Consider the following 22112-nt stretch of genomic DNA (forward strand, 5'->3'; position numbering starts at 1 on the left):
TCATGTTGTAGTTTTACTATAACTGTGTCTTTTGATTTGCTGTGATCCTTTCTGAAAGTAAAAATAAATGACAAATTTATTTCTAAAGAGCAATCTCCCTGAGGGCAAAAAATGTCCTTCACTTGTTTTGTGTACTAACAATTTTCAGCAGAAACATGTAGAGCTACAGGGACGCCTTGCTGGCCCTGTCAGTGGAGCATGAGACTTTTGGTCTGCAGGTTTCGAGTTTGAGCCCCACATTGGTGTGGAGATTACTTAAAAGAGGGAGAGAAAGAAAAACATGTAGCTACAGAATGAACATTTAGCTTTCGTGCCTATGCAAAGGCCAGTGGAGGTACTTTGTACTGAATTGTTAAAATAAGCTGAACTGCAGGTCAGAGAATGATCCAGAAAGGGACTTTTTCGTGGGGCTTGTACTGATCATTGACGGATGATCTAATCATGCATTCCTTCTTTCATTTGTCCAAGCCTATACTGATGCCCATTGTGAGCCAGGCGCTCCTGGGGCACAAAGGTGACTGACCCAAACACAGTGCCCGCTCTGAAGGAGCTCACAGCGCAGGAAGGAGGGTGGGGAGGTCAGCCGCCGTTCGCCTCTGGGGCGGACCAGGCTGGGTGGGGGAGGTAGGCCTGAGCGCACACAGGGGGTTTCTCTAGTCAGATAGGCAGGCAAGGACTCCAGGTAGAGGAAACAGACAGGGTGATCACTTCAGGTAACCCCAAGTGGTCCAGTTTGGTTAGAGAAGAAAAGAATTCGAGACTCAGAACACAAGAACAGGTCAAATTAAGATGAGCCTGGCAGCCTCCAGGAGCCTGGATTGTATCTTGAAGGGGAAAGGAGGTGTGTAGTGGGTGAAAGACGCCAACAGTCTGGAAGTGAGGGCTTTGGGACATCCCCGACCTGAGAGCTCCAATTCGGTTCTTTCAAACACAGGTCCGTGTTACCAGCTGTGCTGTCTGACGAGTACTTGGCTTACAGAGACACGACCCGGCTCTGCAGGCAGACATATTCATAAACGGCCTTTGTGGACAGAGGCCAACTGGGATGTTGAGAAGGAGAGTCAAGTTCTGGACCCGGGCTGGACTCCGTGACCTCTAAAGCTTCTTCTCAATCTGCAGTTCCGTGATTCTCCAGCAAGCCCAGTAGCTGAACTGTGCTATGGGCTGGGATCTGTGGCTGGGGAGCTGCCCTGGGCAGCAAATGGGTTAAGGCTCAAATAACTTTTATATATGAATTAATGTGTGGAGCTGGGAGCCAAAATCTGTTCCATTAATTTTTCCATCCATTCCAGGAGCAGTTAGGTACACACAGTAAAGTTTATTTTGGTGCATGGTATACTTCACTCCATTAAAAATAAATTAATCAGCAAATTCCTGCCTGGCTCAACTCTGGTTTATGTAAATAGTGCCCAGCTGTAATGAGTTACAAGGTGTTACTATCTCACACACACAGAGGGGGCTTCACTCTAGAACTCCGCTCGCAACAAAAGCATCTTAAATAAACTCAGAGAAGGCGGTCTGATTTGTAATGTTTTCACAGAAGTGGGATATACCTCACCCATATAGAATTTCTTTATATGACTCATTTTATAGCAAGTTAAATGAAGGAAGTTTGATGGGGGAAGGAGGGGCATTATGGTTCCCCGCCCCCTGTCTTTAATTCAAAGATTAAGTCCCCCAAGAGCTGACCCACGCTTGGGAAGGAGGGGACTGACCCCCAGGTGCACAGACTAAGCTGGCTCTGCAGCACACGCTCCAGAAGCTGGGATGGGGCTAGAAAGCTGGGCATGGGGCTGGGCCCTGGGTTGGGTCGAAGAAGCCAGAAAGCATCTCTTCTTCTCCTCGGTATCTCACATAAAGGGAGTCAAGAGAGGAAAGACAAGCATGTTCCTCCCCCTCATTCAGTGGGGAAGTGCTCTTGGGGCTTCTTTCCAAATAGCGCAGGATGTGACAAGCCCCAGGGCTTCTGGGTCCCAGACGATGGAGCCTGGCAAGGCTATGGCTTGGCCAGAACAGGGACACCTCCATGAACTGGAGACAAAAGCAGCAGCAGACCCTGTCGCCTGCCTGTCTCTAACTGAGCTGGGGGGCGGTCCTCAGCTTATGGCAACTGCCATCTCAGGTAAGTCTCTAAAAACCCGGGAATAAAGAAGAGCCATGGCAGAGATAAGTTTTTCTTTTAATGGCCAACTCAACCCCATGGCTCAAAGCCGGAGGACAGAGCATGGTTACCCGTCTTGACTCAGCAGCACGCCAAACTGCCTCTTGGCCACGGTGGGCTCTTGGTGGAAGTGTCCCCTTGCTAACCTATCCCCATCCCTCTGCGGCCTTTGGGGAAAGCTGTCAATCACATCGTTACTGGAGGGGACCAGAGGAGAGTGTGCTGGGGAGCTCTCGCTCCAGGCTTCTCCTGAGGGGGAGGATACCTCAGAAGAGCTAAGGGTTTTCCCGGCATTGTACCCCACCAGGTCAGACTCCTGGGCATACTAAGAGGAAAATCAATGCAAATGGGGCCAGGTATTTGACAGATGCTGTTCACAGGTCAGTTCAGGCCACTTTCTGCAGGGTTCTGAGCCAAACAAGCACCTCTCTCCTGGCAGTTCCTCAAAGCCAGCTGGCCAGCTGTGCAGAGACATCAGCCCATCAGAGACCCTCGTCGTTATAACTCGGGGAATGAGGCCTCAGGATGCTCTGAGGATTCTTCTCCACAAGAGGGCGCCAGCTCACCTCCCCTGTCAGCAGCAGATCCTCCCCATTCATGGAGTCCAAGTACTGCATCTGCAACAGAGGGAGCGGGAAACAGAGGACAGGGACAAGGGCAGGAGAGACGTAAGACGGCATTAAGGAAACAGCTTTCGAATGGTGAGGACGGGGAGGGGCTCTGGGGGATTGGGTCCAACCATCCCAGCTCCCAGGACAGCAGGTCTCTGATCGTCCAGGCTATCTCATTACAGTGGGTTGGAAGAAATGAGTTACTGGAGCAGCTCATGGAGAAGGCTTTAGGGAACTCCCTGTCATGCCCCTGAACAGAGAGACACACGAGCCCCAACTCTGTGGACTGCAAGAACTTTCTAGGGTGGCTATAGCCGGGGAGACATGTTCTTGGGATGTGTATGTGAGTTTTATCTGTCCATTCAGGGTGGTGGTGTTACGGTGAGCCAATTCCCTTCTCTGAGCTTTAAGTTTCCCTGAGAGAGGGGACAGTAACGTGCACCCCACAGGACTCATGAGGAGATTAAACGATACAGTACATGTACACTGTAGTCACTGGAACTTTTTATTTTAAATATGTATGCCTCTTCTGTCCTCTAGTGAGCTCTGACCCCACAATTAGCGGGCTTCCATGCAGACCAGTGGGTCCAGCTTCACCCACTAGGCTGGCTGGGGGGGCGGGGTGGCTTCCTGCAATGGGGAACGGAGAGCAGCTGCAGGGAAGGTGTGGCTGGGCGGTTCAGCAAGAGGCAGGTGATCTAATGAGTGGCCAAGTCTCGGGGAGGATTCCCTGGGCTGCTGCTAGTAAGAACAGCAGAATGAGAAAGGCTTTCTAGTGGACAGGCCAAATCAAGGGGAGGGCTGGGTCACATCAGGAATAGGCACTGGATTCACAAAGATGAAGCTCCACTGTGGGGTGCGAAGGCATTTGGGAGGAAAGCGGCAGGAGTCGGAGGCCTCATCCTAGTTCCTTGGATCTTCTCCCTCTTTCAAGAATTCCTTCATTCCTGTTCTGTCACCTTCAGGCTGCTGACCCTTGAACTCAACCCGTCTCTCACATACACCTCAGGTTGAGGTTTCCACATGTCCTGCCGTCTTCCAGTACAAGGAGAGCAACGGACCCAAGACCTTGCCTAAAATACATTCTCTTTCCGACAACTCCATTTCTGTGCCTCACGCCACCTCTCTGCCCATCTTCTGTGTTGAAAATCCCTACGTAACCTCTGACTGGCCCTTGGGCTACCCACCAGACCAACCAGGATCATGGCGGTACAGGACTAGTCTGCCGAGGGCCCAGCTTCCTGATCTTTCCTGATCCGCTCACTCATAGTCTTGCCTTTCTTTGGCCTTTCACAATATTTTGTTCCTACCTGTATCACCTCACAGACTGACTGACGCCAGGGTTATCAGCCTTGTGCCTGACTGTTCTCCTCACCAAACCATGAGCTGGCTCGAGGGCAGGTCTGGGTCCTATGTATCTCTGCTTTCTCAACAGAGTCCCCGGCACAGCACATATTCATAAGTTCTGCTGACAGGACCAGGTCCCCATCAAAGCTCCCTGCTTTCCTCAGAGAGCCCCATCACTGTTTCCCTATTGCCTGCCTCTCACTGGACAATATGGGGACTCCTAAGAGATTGGTGTACAGTCCCTTCTTTTGGGGCTCTCGGAGAAGTCCCAGCTGTGCTCTTGCTGTGGCCCCTGGCACAAGCCCACCATGGCAGATGAAAAGTTAAGCCAGTCTCTTAAAAAACCATTTGCTTTGCTTTTGCATTTGCTTTGCCAACTGCTACTTGTGTCTGACGGTGAGGCCAGTCAACAGTGTGAGTCTTAAGAGCTCTCTGTGGGTGGAGTCCTCTGGCCACAGTGCTTTCTCCCAGCTCTGGCAGATCTGAAGAATGATCAAACAAAAGTCCTGGCTTCTGGGGTTCTCTATTCTCTGGGTTTGAGGAGCCCTACTGTGTGGTTTTTCCAGCAATCAGCAAGCTGTTCCTGCTGGCCCTGTCTTCTCCCTGAGAGCTAGGGCCTGGCCTTCCATTTCCTGGCTGTTGAAAGCTTAAAGGCCGTGGACACAGGTGAGTAAGAAAATAACTGTGGGGTGAGGCCCCTTCAGCTCCAGGGCCAGGCCCATGAAGCAAAGGTGTGACTCATGGGACAGCCTGAGCTGATGAGCCGTCTGGAGCAGCTAAGGCCTCTAGTGGCTACATGAATCACCGGCTTGGGGTTGTAGGCCAGCTGTGCGGGCTGACTCACTGGGAGACCCTGGAAGAGCCTCTATGTTCCTCTTCTCTGCCACTCAGCTCACTCATCTATCAAGTATGGGTTTCCCATCAGTACAGGATCAGGGGGACAGAGAGATCAAGGAGGGAAGTAGCCATGGTTTCAAGGAAAATGATGTAGTTAAGCAGTCCCCACTCTGGAGTTCTCTTAGAAGCTCTGGTGTCAGGGAGCCCTGGCGGACGAGGGGCTGGCGAATGAAGCAGGAGGACCCTACTTGATTGTGGCTAGCACTTGGCGGGGACAGTCTCGAAGGACGCCCGTGGAATGCCGCCTGGAGCCCAGTCCTGCTAGAGATCAGGAGCAGGAAACATGAACCTTGGAGCTTCAAAGTGGGGAGGGAGGGGGCTACAGTAGGCAACTACACTGTACCCCATTCCCATATCCTACGAGACTGTGTGTGTCCGGGGTCTTGCACAGCACTGGGCACGTAACAGGCAAATCAAAAAACAGGTAGTGAATGAATGCCTAAGTTTGTGAGAGCAGACTCCTCAGAGCTGCTGCTTCTACCCCATTCCCTCTCCCAGCCTAGCTCACGGCTGGACAGACACACAGAAGGTGTTCTTCACGAGCACTGCTGCTGACAGGATGTGGTCAGAATTCCCTCAGGCTGGCCTCTGGGAACTTGACCTCTCACAATCCTCTGAAAGTCCAGCATCTCCACACCTCAGAAAGACCTGCTTTCTGTGAGCCTCTGGAGGGGAGGGGTAGGCCTGCTCACCTGTTTCCTCACATACTCCACCAACAATTCAAGCTGCCGGGGGTCTTCACATTTCTGGTTGAAGAAGGTCCTCCAGAGTGCAGCAGCCAGCCCATGGTCATCTGAAAGAATCCCCTGGAAAAGAGAGTATAACTTGTCTTCCAGGGAGTCTGGCAGAGCCAGACCTACAAAAGGTGGGGATAGTGTGAGCACACCAGCAACCACAGAATCGGACTGCAAAGACCCTACAGACACTACAAGAGAGAAAACAGGGCAGCTACGTGGTAGAGCTGGAAGGGTCTTCAGCATCTGGTCCAACTCATTCATTTTATGCAGAGGAAGGACATGGAAGCCAGAGGGGCCGAGTGTCTGGCTAAGATTAACGCATGTCTGGCCGCCCTCCCAGGCCACAGCTCCCAACACTCTCCCACACCGTACATGACCCAGCAATACCTGTGAGGCCAAGAAGAGAAATGGTGATACAGTGTTCCTACTGCTCTCTGTAAGGAATGGGCACAGAGTATTGTGGGTGGATATTTTTTCCCCCAGAAAAGGAGGTGGGCATAGACTGCACCTTTTTCCTAGTCCAAAGGCACATATCTGCAAGGCAGCTGGCTCTCAGGCAGAGTAAACCAGGCACCTTGGCCTCACTGTCACCCATCTCTGGATTGAGGCCCTGCCTCAAGTGGAGGAACAGGCTGTTTAGCAGGACTGCCACAGACCAGAGGGAATGCTCAGAGCCCGTGAGCATGTGTGTATGTCTGATATTGTCCTTTGCAGCACGGAGGAGGACTCTGCTAAGAAGGAACAGATATCAAGTATCACAGAGACTAATCAGCACCTGGGCCATGGACTAGGGCCATTTTCTAGTTTGGACCTCTAAGGGAAGGGGAGGGTTTGGGAGGGTGACTGAAGGGAAAGGCCCCAAGAAGCTGCTCTGTCCGGGTGCCATGCTAATGTGGAACCAGACAAAGCCCCGACTTATAAATCAGAAGGCTGGTCAAGTCCTGGCTCGGCCACTACCATGCTCAGGGGTGGCGGACAATTCACTAATCATCTATGAAACAGAGACCGAAGTGCTTGCTCTACATACAGCATCTTTGCATTATAAAAGTGAGATCATGTACAGGCATTCTGTTACGTGTAGCATGTCAGATACAAGAATCAGGAGCTTGCTTTGGCAGGCCGCTGTGGCTACAGCTGAACCAACAGTGAGATCTAGGGATCAGACCACCTAGGTTCAGACGGCAGCTCTGTCACTTGACAGCTGTGTGGCCCTTGGAAAGCCACCAGCCCTTCCTGAGCCTCAGTTCCTCATGAGCCAAACAAGCACAGTAAGACCCAGCCCACAGCGCTGTTGTGCGACACAGGCTTTGAAGACCCCAGATCACGCCTTCAGTGTGATGTTGTTCACTGGCTTCTGGGACACGGTGGCATATGAGGTCTGACTCCAGGCCTGCTGCCACAAAGGGCCAAGTCCAGGGTGGGGTGCTGACAGTTTGGTGGAAAAACAGCCAACCTGGTCCAAATGCCCCCTGCTAAACATCCTTTTGATTTCCCGGCTTAAGAGGCTGTGCTGGCACAATGGCTGAGTCAGGAAAACCAGCTTCTTCTGGCAGATGGGGACAGGGCCCACGAACAAGCTCAGGCACATCACCGTTCTCCAAGCTATTTGCTAACACAACAGCCTGCCTGTGTCTGAAGTGCCCTGGGCACAAGTGGAGCTGCTGGCAGTGACCCACGTGTGCTGCACGGGAAGGACCAGCAGTGGGAGCGGGTGTCACGAGGACCTAGAGAATGAACACAGAGCGCAGGACAGCGAAAGCCTTGGGAGCCACGGCCTGCTGCAAGCAGGCACCCCGGGCAAGGGGGGAGATGGCTGGGAAGGGGAAAGTCCACCATCAGTCGGAAAGAAAAGGATGACTCAGGGCTCAGATGAACAGTGATAAGACCTGACTATTCCAGGCTGTCAGTTTCTTCACACACCTGGCCCCTAATGACTACATTTGCCAGAAGAATAGATTATTATTATCCCCATTTGGAAGATAAGTACACAGAGGCTTAGAGGTTATCTAGCTAATTGGCAGTAGACTCAGGACCAGAATGCACTGGTGAGGTCAAGGGACGGTGCCTGACCAGCTCTATTTAGGACACAGTACCCGGCTTGCAGTGGTGGGTGCAATAAAAAGTGGCTGAATATATCAACGAGCCCAACTTCAGCCTTCTTTCCACCAAACTGCTAGTAAGTTAGTGAAAACAAATGGGAGACTGGTCTGTGAGAGAGAAATCAGGAAAGGAAAAAGGGTGCTTAGAGGCCAAATATTAGTTTGCATAGCAATGTTTCCGTAATCTACTAGGGGGTCTGCCTATTTTCCCTCACGACACACAAAAAACCCCATCCCTCCAGAGATTAAGACACCTACGTCTAAAGTAATTGGGAGGAAGCCTGTGCCTTGAGGGTCCCAGTATGGTTCAGGTTTGGTTCAGAGGAGACTGATTTGTGACACCATTACGTGCTTAGCATGACGCTGAGAACATAGAATCACAGCAAAACAGTCTCAGGTCACAGGCAGCTAGTTGAAGAAACAAGCTAGTGCCCACCAGCACAGGATCAAGTCCTAGAGAGTGAACAACTGACCATCGCTAGAGGGAGACTCCCAAGGTAGACTGGACACAGCTCGCTCCTCATTCTTCTGTCTTAGCTGCTACGACAGCGCATCCCCTATGGTAGGCACTTTATACCTGTTCAATGGATGGATGGGTGGATGGGTGGATGAGGCTGAAATTCAGAGTAAACAAACACAGATCTAGAGAGGTCAGGGAAGGCACTAGGAGAAAAGGGCCTTTAAAAGTGGAGAATATCTGGAGAGCTACATTTTAAGCAAGAGAGACTACACTGGTTCACTGAACATTTACAAAGAGAGAATGCCTACAAGGTGCCAGGCCCAAAGCTGATGGACTTGGCGCTGCGCTCCAAACCTCCTTGCCCAGGAGGGCTTCCAGCAGGCACAGCACATCTGTGGGGCAGTGGGGCAAATGGCCTCACTTGGAAAAGAAGGTTACACACTCAAAAGCAAGGGGAGATAACAGTGGATAGGACATATCACAATGGGGACATTTGAAAGGAGGCCTGGAAATTCCATGGAGGAATTTGGGACTTAATGTAGTAGAACATAGGAAGGTTCCCAAAGTGGCCAGGGTAAGGGCAAAACCCAAGCAGCATTCTAGGAAAAGGGGGCTGCAGAATGGCACTGTCCAAGTGAACTTTCTGGGATGACAGAAATGCTCAACAGCCACACAGTCCAGCACAGCAGCCACCAGCCACATAAAGCTATTGAGCACCCGAAATGTAACCAGTTTTCAATTGTATATAAGGACTTGAAACCAAAATAGCCACATGTGGGGCATCTGGGTGGCTCAGTCGGTTAAGCTTCTCACTTTTTTTTTTTTTTTAAGATATTTATTTATTTATTTGACAGACAGAGATCCCAAGTAGGCAGAGAGCAGTCAGAAAGAGAGGAAGGGAGAGAGAGAGGAAGGGAAGCAGGCTCCCTGCTGAGCAGAGAGCCCAATGTGGGGCTCGATCCCAGGACCCTGGGATCATGACCTGAGCTGAAGGCAGAGGCTTTAACCCACTGAGCCACCCAGGCGACCCAAGCTTCTCACTCTTGATCTCAGCTCAGGTCTTGATCTCAGGATCGTGAGTTCAAGCCCCGTGCTGACAACAACAGAAAAGAGCCACCCGTGGCTAGTCTTGGACAGCACAGCTCTAGAACTCATGACTCCCAGTGCGGTCTGCAGAATGGAGTCACCAAGTCACCTGCAGCTTGTTCGCCATGCAGAATCTCAGGCCTCACCCCAGACTTGCTGAGTCAGAATCTGAATTTTACCTACGTGATCTGCACGTGCATTAGAATTACCTGAGGAACTTTTACAACAGATGCCCACCTACGGCAGTTAACACAGAACTTTGGGGAGACAGGGCCCAAACAAGTGGTATTTCTAAAAAACTGTCCCAGGTAATTAGTGTATTTTCCAAACCTTCCCACTCTAAAGAGTCAAGAAAGGTGCTTGCTAAACACCAGGCCCCACTCCTATTGACCTGGAATCTTCAGAGAGGTGCTCAAGAATCAGATTCGAACAGCTCCCCACGTGACTCTTGCCATCAGGCGTGTTTATAAGATGGCCCCACCAGGTTGGACTGGGATGGGAGGGACAGAAAAGACACACAATTCAGAACATTATTAAGACTGGGGAAAGCAGTCAGCTGAGCCAGCTGTAGTGAAGTCCTCAACCAAATGCCAGCTAATAGAGAATTCTATTTCTTCAATTCTAAGCGCCCTCCCCTTTTTTTTAGATTTTATTTATTTGACAGAGAGAGAGGTCACAAGTAGGCAGAGAGGCAGGCAGAGAGAGAGGGGGAAGCAGGCTCCCCACAGAGCAGAGAGCCCAACTCGGGGCTTGATCCCAGGACCCTGAGATCATGACCTGAGCTGAAGGCAGAGGTTCAACCCACTGAGCCGCCCAGGTGCCCCTTAAGCCTCATTTTTCTATACACTATAAGGTTTCTGAAGTCAGAATGTATCTAATTTAACAATTAATGTGTAGATGGAAGCAGTGTTTCTCAACTCCTGTCCCATGCTCACCAAGCTCATATTAAATCGATGACGTGTGTGTACGCAATTGCTAAACTGCTCTCCCATAAATCTTGCTGTTTTCTACAAATATGTGGTGGGCCGAGAATCAGGAAACCTCAATTTTAACTAGTCCTATTTTTGTAAGCTTATCTCCTGGCTTTAATTATTATGATCTTCACACTAGTAACACTTCCTCCAGCCTGAACTGCAGCTCCCTACTTTCATCCTTTATGCCATTCCTCCCTTCCTCATTCCTCACTCACCACAGGCCAGGCAAGAGAAATGCCGACATAGTAGACAGTGCCACCACCCAGGAGTCCCCACCCAGCCAGGGTGACAGTTAACACGAGCGTAGTGAGTACGGTGGAGTCCGGAGCAGGTGGAAGGAGCTGAGTCTGGGAAAGTTCTAGGCCTGCTTTGCAGAAGGGGTGGTGCTTGCATTAAATCTGGAGGTCACCACGAAATGAGCAGAAAAGCACACGTTTTATTAAAAAGATGAAGTATGAGGAACCCTGGTAGTGTGCATACCGGTGTTCATTACACCATGCTTTTACCTTTTTGATGTGTTTGAAATTTCCATAATAATAGTGGGGGAGAAAGATGAGACTGGATACTACCACATGGGTGAACCCTGAGGACATTATGCTAAGTGAAGTAAGCCAGTCACAAAAGAATAAAACCCATATGATTCTACTTACAAGGGATACTCAGAGTATTCAAATTCACAGAGGCAGAAAGGAGAAGGTGCTGGTTACCAGGGACTAGGAAGAGGCTGAGGGAAGAGTAAGGGTTTAATGGGTACCAGAGCTTCAGTTTGGGAAGATGGAAGAAGTTCTGGAGGTGGGTGGTGGGGACAGTCGCTCGACAATGTGAATGGACTAAAGACCACTAAAATATGCACTTAAAAGTGGTATTTGAGGGGCGCCAGGGTGGCTCAGTGGGTTCAAGTCTCTGCTTTCGGCTCAGGTCATGATCCCAGGGTCCTGGGATCGAGCCCCACATCAGGCTCTGCTCAGCAGGGAGCCTGCGTCCCCCTTTCTCTCTGCCTGCCTCTCTGCCTACTTGTGATCTCTCTCTGTCAAATGAATAAATAAAGTCTTAAAAAAAAAAAGGTGGAATTTGATGTTATGTATATTGTACAATGAAAAAATAATGTATGCAGTGTAACTTCCATTGTGGAAAGAAAATGCGTAGGTGCCTGTGTCTGCAAACATAACGTCTGGAAGGACACCCAATAAACTATTAACGAAGTTTTCCTCTGGGACAGGGAATTGGGCAGGACAGGAAAGGGGCCTTCTATTTACTTCAACCACTTATGTGCAGTTTTATGAGTTTTTGAAATGCGTATGTACTGCTTTTATAATGAAAACCACAAAAGTATATGATTTGTCTGGCAGCCCATGCTGTCTTCCTATCTCTAGAGGCTGAAACAGTGACTGATTTGCCTTTGTTCCTACATCTAGCACCGCACAAGGACTCAATAAATACTAGTAGTTGAATGATCTGACCATATTCTATTGTGCCCTCTTTCCCAAGCACTAGGCAAACTGCTGGGCATAGTCATTCCTATTGCCAAGTCAATGAAGATGAGGAAATAAATTCTAAGCCATAATGGTAGGGTAGTGACAATGTCCTCTGAAGGTTCCCTCAGAGTTTCTCATCAAAAGTCTTCCTATGTAAGTGATGAATCCCTGAATTCTACTCCAGAAACCAATACTACACTGGGTGTTCACTAATGAAAATTTAAATTTAAAAAAAAAAAAAAAAAAAAAGGTCTTTGTTGGGGAAAGCCAATGTTCTGCTTAAGGCTTGACAAATGCTCTTACCTCATCATATCCCAAGATTGCTGCATAGAAATTATTTGTCATAAGGATCATGTTCTTCTTCAGGATATAAGAATTAACCTACAGAAACAAAATGACAAAAACAAAAGTATGAAAAAAGGGGGAGAAAAACAAAACTTATTTTTGCCTCTAAATACCACAGACTCTTAGTAAAAAAACAAAGAGAGAAGGCCCTTAACAGGTCAAACTGCTAGTTCCATTTCCCTGATCTGCCAGGACTCTCCCCAATTTGACAGCTTCGTTCAGGTTTTGATCCCAGATTACACAAAGCAGTAACTCAGTCTAATGAGCTGAGCCCCAAGTACATGTCAGGCTTTGTGCTAGACCCTATAGAACACAAAGTGTAAGACATGGTTTCTTAGCTGAAGGAGCACACAGTCTAGTATGGAAAAACAAACATGTAAAAAATAATTAAACTGTAATATGTTGCCTCAGATTCTATCCCAAAAGTGGTGAGCAATAAATGAATTTAGTACAAATGATCTCTGCTCTGGGAGCAGGAGAAGAGTTCTCCAGGAAGTAACACTTAGGTGGACCTTGGAGGAGAGAGGACATTCTAGACCAAGAGAGCAAGGTGTGCCAAGGTACAGAGGCAGGAAAGGACATGTTTGGGGAGTGCCAGGGAAGGTGAATGGGCAGGAACACTGGAAAGGTATGCTGGGACCAGGTTAGGAAACATCTAAGGGTTACTCAAAGAAGCTTGTGGCGGTGAAAGACAGAAGGAAGTTGTTAGGAGATGTGAAGAGGAGGCAGAGAAGCAGGACCCTAAGTGAGATGCTGAGGAGAATGGAGAGCCACCGAGGCTATGAAGAAGAGGAGAGAATAAGCCGGGCTAAAGTAGTAAGACTGTTAATCTTTTTTTTTTTTTAAGATTTTATTTATTTATTTGACAGAGATCACAGAGAGACAGGCAAAGAGAGAGAAGAAAGCAGACTCCCTGTTGAGCAGAGAGCCCGATGTGGGGCTCGATCCCAGGACCCTGGGATCATGACCTGAGCCGAAGGCAGAGGCTTTAACCCACTGAGCCACCCAGGTCCCCAGTAAGACTGTTAATCTTAATAGATTGTTTTGAAATATAATTCCAGGGAGACCATGGACTCCAAGGTAGAACTTCTCTCAGAGAACAGCCAGGTGGGCCTTCAGAGTCTGGACTATAGAGTTCAGTCAACACCTTCAGTAGGGTAAAACTCTGACCTCCACACCTTTAGGACGATGCTTAAAAGCCCAGGCCATGTTTCATTCCTCTCTGGGATCCCAGAAGAAAGTCTGGTATAATGTACAGGACATAAGGAAGGACTCACTGGATATTTAAACTGACAGGTTTTAGAAACAACCAAGTTATTAGGAACGTTAACGTGGAGGATAAGATTTGTCCTTTAACAACCCTGACCATAACCATGCCACTGTCATCCCCTCTGTTGACTGAGGACCCAGTATGGCCCATGTGCTTTATGGCTATCCTCGCCTCTAGCTCACTGGAACTCAGAGGGTAGGTGTGCTTCGCTCACATTTTTATGGACACAGACAACAGCCGCAGGCAGGTGAAGTAACTGGCCCCAGGTCCCACAGCAAATTAGTAAGAGAGCGGAGACCAACATCCAGCTCAGTCTGAGTCCAAAGGCCACGTGCCTTCTGTTCCATCAGCTTCCTGCCTCCAGAAGGATGATTCTACTTTGTATCATATATCAAAGACTGAATGATTTAATCCTGTGGTTCATAACTGGTCTCTGAAGAAGAGCAGAAAGGAGTAGTGAAAGGACCTGGGTTCGGTCAGACAACCTGGTTCAAGTTCTAACTGTGCTGTATACAGAGGATGTGATATTGGGCAAGTCAAATAATCTACTTCCTTGCTTTTCAAATGCACTACACACAGTGCTGGTTTACACAGCAATCGAATTAGCATGCATTCATTCATTAATTCAACAGTGTATGCTGAAAGCCTCCCTAAGCTGTAACGTGCTCTGCAAATGCAATGAATTATGAGTAACACCTTCTGGTTTGTTTACAGAAAACCAAAACCAGTTCCAATAGTCAGGGATAATTTTCAAAAAGGAAGAGAGAACAGCCCAGCTCAAGACTGGAAAATGTGAGATTGGATGCAGCTGGTGGTACAATCCATGACCTTTCCCCCCTACCTTCAACCCAGGCCAAATCAGACCTCCAGTCTTTATGTTCCTAGAGCTCTGTCCACACTCTTCCTCCTGGATGCACAACTCGGTTTAGAGCCATGTATGTACCTGTCTCTCCCACTAGTCTGTAAGCTACTCAAAGGTCATAAGGAACTCTGATTAACCTTAGCACCCCCAACAGACACCCGGTCCAGGGCCTGGCCCAGAACAGGACTTGAGACTGGCATGCTGATGACTGAATCCTTACAAGGGCCTGAGTGCCACGCATAACGTGTTCTATCCGATGACACCCTTTTGTTTGTTTCCCCTTTTTTGCTGCTCGAATACCTTGCACATTTCTGAAATTTCAACGACAAGTATTGCCTAACTAGTTACTGCACCATCTTCCAGAATGGGCCGGGGTGAAATGCAGAGTCAAGAAACAAGCCAGAGACAGAGTTCATTCCTTCTGAAGCACGATGATGGGACTACAAACCAGACCTGCTGAGAGCCATTCTGGGGCTCTCCCTACTCCCGTACAGATATTCTTCTCATCCTGCAAGAAGAATCAGAGCCACAAACAGATGTCAGAGACATCACAGAAAGGCAAGAGCATCTCTCAGAGGCAACCAGGCACTGAACCTGCTTAGCACACTTAGTTTATGTGTTGCATCTACCTAGTAAGCTTTAGAGCTGGAAGGGTCTTCAGAGATCAACTAGTTCAATCCCTCCGAAGAAATGGTGAACTAAGACCCAAAAAGGGGTCAGGAACTTGCCAGAGGTCACACAGAAAGATACTGGAGGGCCAGGATCGGAACCTGATTCTAGAAAGTGCTTTACCTGCTTCACCATCTGTAGGACATTTCTAGAGACCAGCAACACATTAATCTGCAAACCTCAGTTTCCAGCAAGGTCCAGTAACATACAAACACACTTTCTCCTCTTGGGATGCACCTGCATTCTGGCTGGCTATGACCCCAGAAGAATGGAAAGCAAGGGGAGAACTCCCTCTGAGCAAGGCTCTACCACCTCTGGTCCTATAGTCTAACTCCAGTGACCTATAAGCTGCCTCTCCCTCTCCCCTCTAGCTGAGAGATGGCAAGCAGCCACAGCCAGGAATGGCTTTCAGATATCATCACCCAGGCTGGATTAGATCATGAAAAAGGCCCTTCCTGGAACAGGGTGGAAGCTCGATCAGTGCAGACACATGATCTGCAGGCAACAGGTGAGGGTGAGTGAGAACAGCTTCCTGAACTACGGGACTCACCCCACTGGGCCCTCCTAGCCAGCCCAGCGGCCAAGGGGAGCTGGATATTCCCGCACTTAAGCTTTTGTTTGTTGACCTGCAGGTTCTGTGTCCCCACTGCCAGATGATTCCGGACGGAGCACCCTGCTTGTGATGAATCCACGGATGGACAAACCGAATGAGAAACTCCTCCCAGATAGTGTTGGGCTGTTCTCTCAGTAAACTCTTATCCTTTCCATAATGCTTTGCTTTTCATAAAAACCCATACATACAGCACCACCACAAGGAAAAGGTTCCTTTTATATCAGTTACTCATATTTTCCCATTTATTTAAGCTATTAAAATTCATGCAGATATTTTATAAGCCATCAGGATTTGGTGACTGGTATTACTGAATGTTTAATAATAAACTAAACAGAAGAAATCAGAGGGTTAAATGATGACTGCAATTCCTGTAATGACTTAATTAAATTTTTATTGAGTACATAAACTATGATGTCATTTCTAGCCAACCATGGGTCTGCTTTCCCAGCATGTCACAGAGCGGGAGCACTCAATAGGAGGCTAGGCTAAATGAGCAGCGAGTCTCAGCTGAAATGGGGAGGGGAGCAAGGCTCATGTAACACACTCAATAAATTATCCGTTCATTTTTAAACAAAGTCCATGAGTTATAATATATTTGCCATGCACTTTTTATGACATAATAAAAATGTTACCTTAAGGATTACTTAACACATACTACAAATGTTATAGCAGAGGCAGGCACAAGGGGCAAAGAAAACAAACACGAGCAGGCCAGGGACGGGTCCTGGAGTTGACGTCCCAGGGGGAACAGCATAGTATATTAAAAAGGGAATGCCAAAAAGGGGGTGGGGAGATACAAGAGTTCAGGGTTACTAATCAGCAGATTAATGAATGAGACAACCAACAGGGAACACAAGTAAAACAATAATGAATCTCGCAAGGCACATGTTTAATTAATATGGTATTCTCAAGGAGGAATATTAGCTTTTAAAGAGAAGCCAGTTCATTTGAGGCCAAGTCACTGCCCTCTTCCCCCTTTTTGCTGTTGCTACTCTTCAAGATGTTTCTGTGACTGTTTAATAACAGAGGAACCAGATTATGTGGATGGAGAGAGTGATGGAGGATTGAGTTTAAACTCCTCTATGAGCTCTACATGGTTCTCTGTGATCTGTTCTTGGTCATCTTTCCTGCCTCACCTCCTCCCACCTCCCCACTTTTAGCTCATCCTACATTCACAGTAAACGATACGCAATTTTCACAAATAAGCTTGCTTTCTTATAGCTCTTAAGCATACTACTGCCGGGATTCCTTCCCCTTCTTCACCCACTGGGACGCTAACTCCTTCTTATCCTCTAAGACATAGCTTATCAACTATATCTTCTGCAAAGCCTACCCTCTCCCCAGTCTACAGTGCCCCACAAAAGTGATTTAAGTCCAGAAAGAGGTCCCATAACTCACTGTTTACCAAGTGCCAAGACCTATGCTAAGAACTTCATGCATGTGAGCTCACTTAATCCTTCCCAGTGACTGAGACAGGTACTGTTACTATCCCCACTTTAGAGAAGAGGAAACGGACATTTGGGAAGCTAGGAAATAGTGGGTGAAGATGAGAATACAGAGCAGTCTGACTCCAGTGCTTATCTATGTTAGAACGAACACAAAAAACTATGTGGCCACCACTTCCTGTATCTACAACTCAGATTCTCTGTAGAAGTACGGCTAAGAACAACTAATAAGGTCTTGGGTAAACACAACTCAGAGACTCCCAATTGCAATGGTGGCTAGAGACAGGTCACCAGATGGGTCATTTACTGGCCAATTACTAACAGACATTAGATATCGCTAGTATAGAAAAGCCCCATTCCTGGGAAAACTAGTGGGCGAAAGGGTGTGATTGGGGCATGGGAGGACAGAATGGACGAAGGCTGGTGGTGACAACACAAGAACGGATGCCCGTGAAGGTAAGAGTAAGTTTTACAGCTACTGGCTTGAGGCAAAGCTACTAACAGTAGCAGCCTAATAAGAATTTGTTGGAATGGGGGAGCCTGGCTGGCTCAGTCAGTGCTGCATGTGACTCTTGATCTTGGGGTTGTGACTATGAGCCTCACATTAGGTGTAGAGATTACTTAAAAAGTACAATCTTAAATTAAAAAAAAGAAAAATAATTATTGGAATGAATGACTAATAAAGGGTGGCTAGAGTTGCTGACTAAAGCATAAGGAATACACAAAATTCATCCTAAGGGTACAACAGTGCAAAGGATCACAGGTCAGGTCTTTCCAGCAGGCAGAAATGCCATCAGCAATGCTTTGCAGGATCACCACCATGGGCTACAGCAACTGCACGGCAATAGGCTAATGTGCACTGAACATCAGCCAGTCTATTAAATTTAATGTTAGAAATGAGCTCACTGTACAATATTATGCAAAACACACAGAAACAAGTGAGAAGAGACAGAGAGGAGGAGGACGTGGAGAGACCAAACACACATGCCTGCATTTAATGTGCTAACTTGCATGATGGCTAACAGATCTACTGAGGGCCTTATAGCAATGATCACAAAATATAACAAAATAAAATTCTCTCTTTCTGTGTGTGTGTGTGTGTGTGTGTGTGTGTGAGAGAGAGAGAGAGAGAGAGAGAGAGAGAGAGAGAGGCAAATCCAGAGAAAACTACATTAACACCAAAGAAGAAAAGGAAAAATAGTAAAACTTGAAAAGATGGTCTGTTTCGATTTCTTCTTCCCTCTTTAGAAAATCATGTGGTAAGGCCTATTTCAGCTGTGATGAAAAGCCAACCTAAACAAAACATGAGATAATTCTTACATCTTATTTTAGTAAATCATTTTGAACTTTTAATGCACAGGGAAGCTGGCTACATTGAAATGCCTTTTTACATTATTTACTTACTTACTTACTTATTTTAAAAATCCCAGTCTTGGGGCGCCTGGGTGGCTCAGTGGGATAAGCTGCTGCCTTCTGCTCAGGTCATGATCTCAGGGTCCTGGGACCGAGTCCCGCATCAGGCTCTCTGCTCAGCAGGGAGCCTGCTTCCCTCTCTCTCTGCCTGCCTCTCTGTCTACTGTGATCTCTCTCTGTCAAATAAATAAATAAAATCTTTTAAAAAAAGAAAAAAACCCAGTCTTGCAGCTTGGAATCTGCATATTCAAAATTTGCACAGCCAGATCATGTCTTGAAAAACAAGGTAAGTGGTTTGGCAGGTATACCGGCCGAACCGCTGGCTTTAGTTTCTGAATAGTTACAAAGCACAGGAGTCTTTTCCTCAGGCTTGGAAAAGAGCAAAGCAAGAGACAGATGTCCTTGAAAATTATAGTAATTTACCCACTTGACAAGACATTCCAACACATCAGTTAAGTCTGAAAACACCCTGAAAAGAGCTGATGAGGAACATTATGATCCTGGGAAGATCAAACTATCACGCCAATTTAATTTTCTTCTTTGTCAGGACGTACAGATAAAAGGAAGATAACAGCTATACTCTTGTTTTTGAAGTTTTTTATTGCATCCCAGATGGCAAGTCTCATGCATATTCCAGTTAGAAGAGTTAATATTGACTTGAAAGAGTCACTGTTTCAACAGTAACACTGACAGCACAAAGTTCTAAAGGAAACAATTCTGGGAGCCTCCACTGAAAATCGGAAATGATAATAATTATGATAGTGGTGATAGTAACAACAAGCATACATCATATTTGATTTGATAATGTATTCACATATACAATCTTATTTGTGTTTCATGACAATAACCTTGTCCTTCTAGGAGCTCACAGACTAACTGCTACTATTGTCCTGACTCTATAAACGGGAAAACAGAAGTTCAAAAATGTTAAACGGCTTGCTCCGAAGTCACATTCTTCTTGTGACAGTGCTTTAACTTTTATCTTGGACAGCTGGTCCCTAAATCTAGTGTCTGCGCTGATATGTCACATCTTTCTGCTTTTGATGAGTCAAAATTTCTCAAAATGGAGAATCACAGAAGCAAAAAATTTAAAATTGTTAATTTTAGTACTTTGAAAAACTAGAGTAAAATGAAAATGACTCTGAATTCTTGAAAAGTTATTCTAGAAACAAGATGAGATTCAACAAGGTCAAATACACAGCAGCATGTATAGGCTAAAATAATAAGTAACCGGACAAAGGGAGGGTTTGACTACACACATAGTCATAATAAAATCCCAGAGCAATTCTCTGATCATGAGCTGACAAATGAGAAATGATTAAGGCGAACATATGAAAAGAAACTCCATATACAAAGGTCAGAAAGTTTTCTTTCTTCTACTATTGTAATAGTCAAAAGTCTTTGTTTTAGCCATCATAACAAACATGGAGAAACCAGAGAAATTTCCATGAAGAATGTCAGATAGGTATGGTCATGCTGGGTTGCCACTGGTTATAAGCTAGAGCATTCAAGATTCTGTGGACAAAAGAAACACCCAGAGAGTGTTTCATGAGTTGGCCTGGTTGCTTCCAGCATCGGTATCAATGGATCAGCAGATTTGGGGAATACTCTGAATACTGCTTGAGGTGAGTATCACTCATTCCCTGCATCCCTTCCTTAGGGCCTGGACCTACTCCTTCCCAACTCCATATGAGTTGGTGGGCTGCTGGTCTTGGAAACCTGTCCCCTCATCACAGAGACGGGCAGAGAATCCCAGCTAATCAGAGTTTTGCTTCTGAACAGAGACACCCAAAGATAAAAGGCAGCTAAAGCTGGGTCATCCCAAAGAAACGTATTAAATTCCTATTACTAAACTGCAATCCCTGAGCTTCCTGGGGCCTGTTGTCAAACTCTCTTTTCCATTCCGTGAGCACTAGTTAGCCCCCAATAAATGTTTTTGTTTGTTTAAATTAGCTGAAGTCAGTCTTGAGTGTAATCAATGGATATATTGTCATTCATCAATTCAATAAAACCTCTCCATAATAATGTAATAACAACATTAGTTAACATTTGTAGAATATCGACCATGTGTCAGCAACTGTATTAAAAACTTCATGTTTTATCTCTTTAATCTTCACAATAATCCTAAAAGGGGGGTGTCATTGTTCTCATTTTACAGAAGAGGCATCATCTTATTTTCTGTGAAGTCTTTCAAGTTCCCTAACAATTGTTGCTTTTTTCCTTCACATGGTTTTTTAATATTTCCACCAGGAAGTCATACTGTGCTATTTTAATAGTCTGTTCATAGTCTGTCCCTGTCATTCCCGGACTGCATTAGACTGTGAGCTCCTTGAGGGCAAAAACGGTGCATTGCTCAACACATGGCAGCAGAATGACTCAATACAGTATTCCCTGTCATAATTACCTCTTCTATTAGTGATGTCCACCCACCTTTACAAATTTCAGGAAAGCTCCCTTGAGTACAAGGATTGAGTACATGGATTTGGGAGGGGTTGAGCGGGCCTGTGTACACGCTGCTGCTGTTTTCATGGTTTCCAAACACTACTCTAGCCTGAAGAGGCCTGTCTTTCAGTGTGTCCTCACCTGGTCTCTGAAACCCCACACCTCTCTCAAAGCAGTCTCTTCCACTGAAATATTTCAAGACCACCTCTAGTTCCACGACTATCAGGTTCCAGTGTTTTAGACTTAAGTCAAAATACTTCATATAGAAGGAGAACCTCTGACTGAACAGAGAAAGAACTTCACAAGTGTCAGGGTAAGAAAACATGAAGTGGGCAACTGGGTTTTTCCTCTCTCACTGATCATTCCAATGAGATTAAGAGCCAGCTAACTCGGGGTGCCTGGGTGGCTCAGTGGGTTAAAGCCTCTGCCTTTGGCTCGGGTCATGATCTCAAGGTCCTGGGATGGAGCCCCGCATTGGGCTCTCTGCTCAGCAGGGAGCCTGCTCCCCCCGCCCCCGCCCGCCCCTCTGCCCACTTTTGATCTCTCCCTCTCTCCAAAAAAAAAAAAAAAAACTTAAAAAAAAAAAAAAAAGCCAGCTAACTCTCTGAAGTGAACAGGTTAAACATTAACAGACCTTTGATCCCTGCCTGTTCTATACCGAGTGCTATGGAAGAATAACTAGGAAACTTTCCTAAGAAATGCCCTTTTGCTTACATTTCCAAGTTTAACAAAGGGCTCATGCCCTGCTAACAAGTGCCAGTGCACAAAAGTTTTGATCAGGCTTTGGTTTTCTGCTGTTAAATACAAGATTTGGAAAGTGAAAACAGTTTCATTTATTAGTGGTCATTAATGGCCAATAATCAAGGTAGAACCAATCAGCAAGGCAATTACTGAAGTATAATAAGCAAAAGATAATTCCATTCACACCTACTAGGGGGGCTATAATTAAAAAAAAAAAGAGGAAAAGGAAAATATCAAGTGGTAGCAAGGATATAGAAAAACTGGAACTCTAAAGCATTGCTGGTGGGAATGTAAAATAGCACAGCATTGTGAAAAATAGTTTGGTGATTTCTCACAAAGCTAAATACAGAACTACCCTATGACCTACTAATTCCATTCCTAAGTAAATACCCAAAAGAATCGAAAGCTGAGACTGGAACTGATACTTGTACACCAATGTTCACAACAGCATTATTCACAATAGCT

The 22112-nt window shown here is 46.6% G+C and overlaps 1 protein-coding gene across 2 annotated transcripts in view; it reads right to left on the bottom strand.

Annotated features, from left to right (window-relative positions):
- Positions 1 to 1298: 1298 nt before the first annotated feature.
- Positions 1299 to 22112, bottom strand: part of LOC132021867 (ubiquinol-cytochrome-c reductase complex assembly factor 1) — a 97810-nt gene continuing 76996 nt past the window's right edge. Inside the window, exons 8-10 of one of the 2 annotated variants that reach the window (XM_059406868.1) lie at positions 12151 to 12228; positions 5709 to 5822; positions 1299 to 2778 (exon numbers count right to left, since the gene is read on the bottom strand). In XM_059406868.1, coding sequence (XP_059262851.1) covers positions 2644 to 2778; positions 5709 to 5822; positions 12151 to 12228 — 327 coding nt within the window. In that variant the 3' untranslated portion in view covers positions 1299 to 2643. The remainder of the gene's footprint in view (positions 2779 to 5708; positions 5823 to 12150; positions 12229 to 22112) is intronic. The other variant, XM_059406870.1, reaches the window with a different exon arrangement.

The sequence above is a fragment of the Mustela nigripes genome, chromosome 7 (genome assembly GCF_022355385.1).
Source record: "Mustela nigripes isolate SB6536 chromosome 7, MUSNIG.SB6536, whole genome shotgun sequence".
NCBI classification, from domain to species: Eukaryota; Metazoa; Chordata; class Mammalia; order Carnivora; family Mustelidae; genus Mustela; species Mustela nigripes.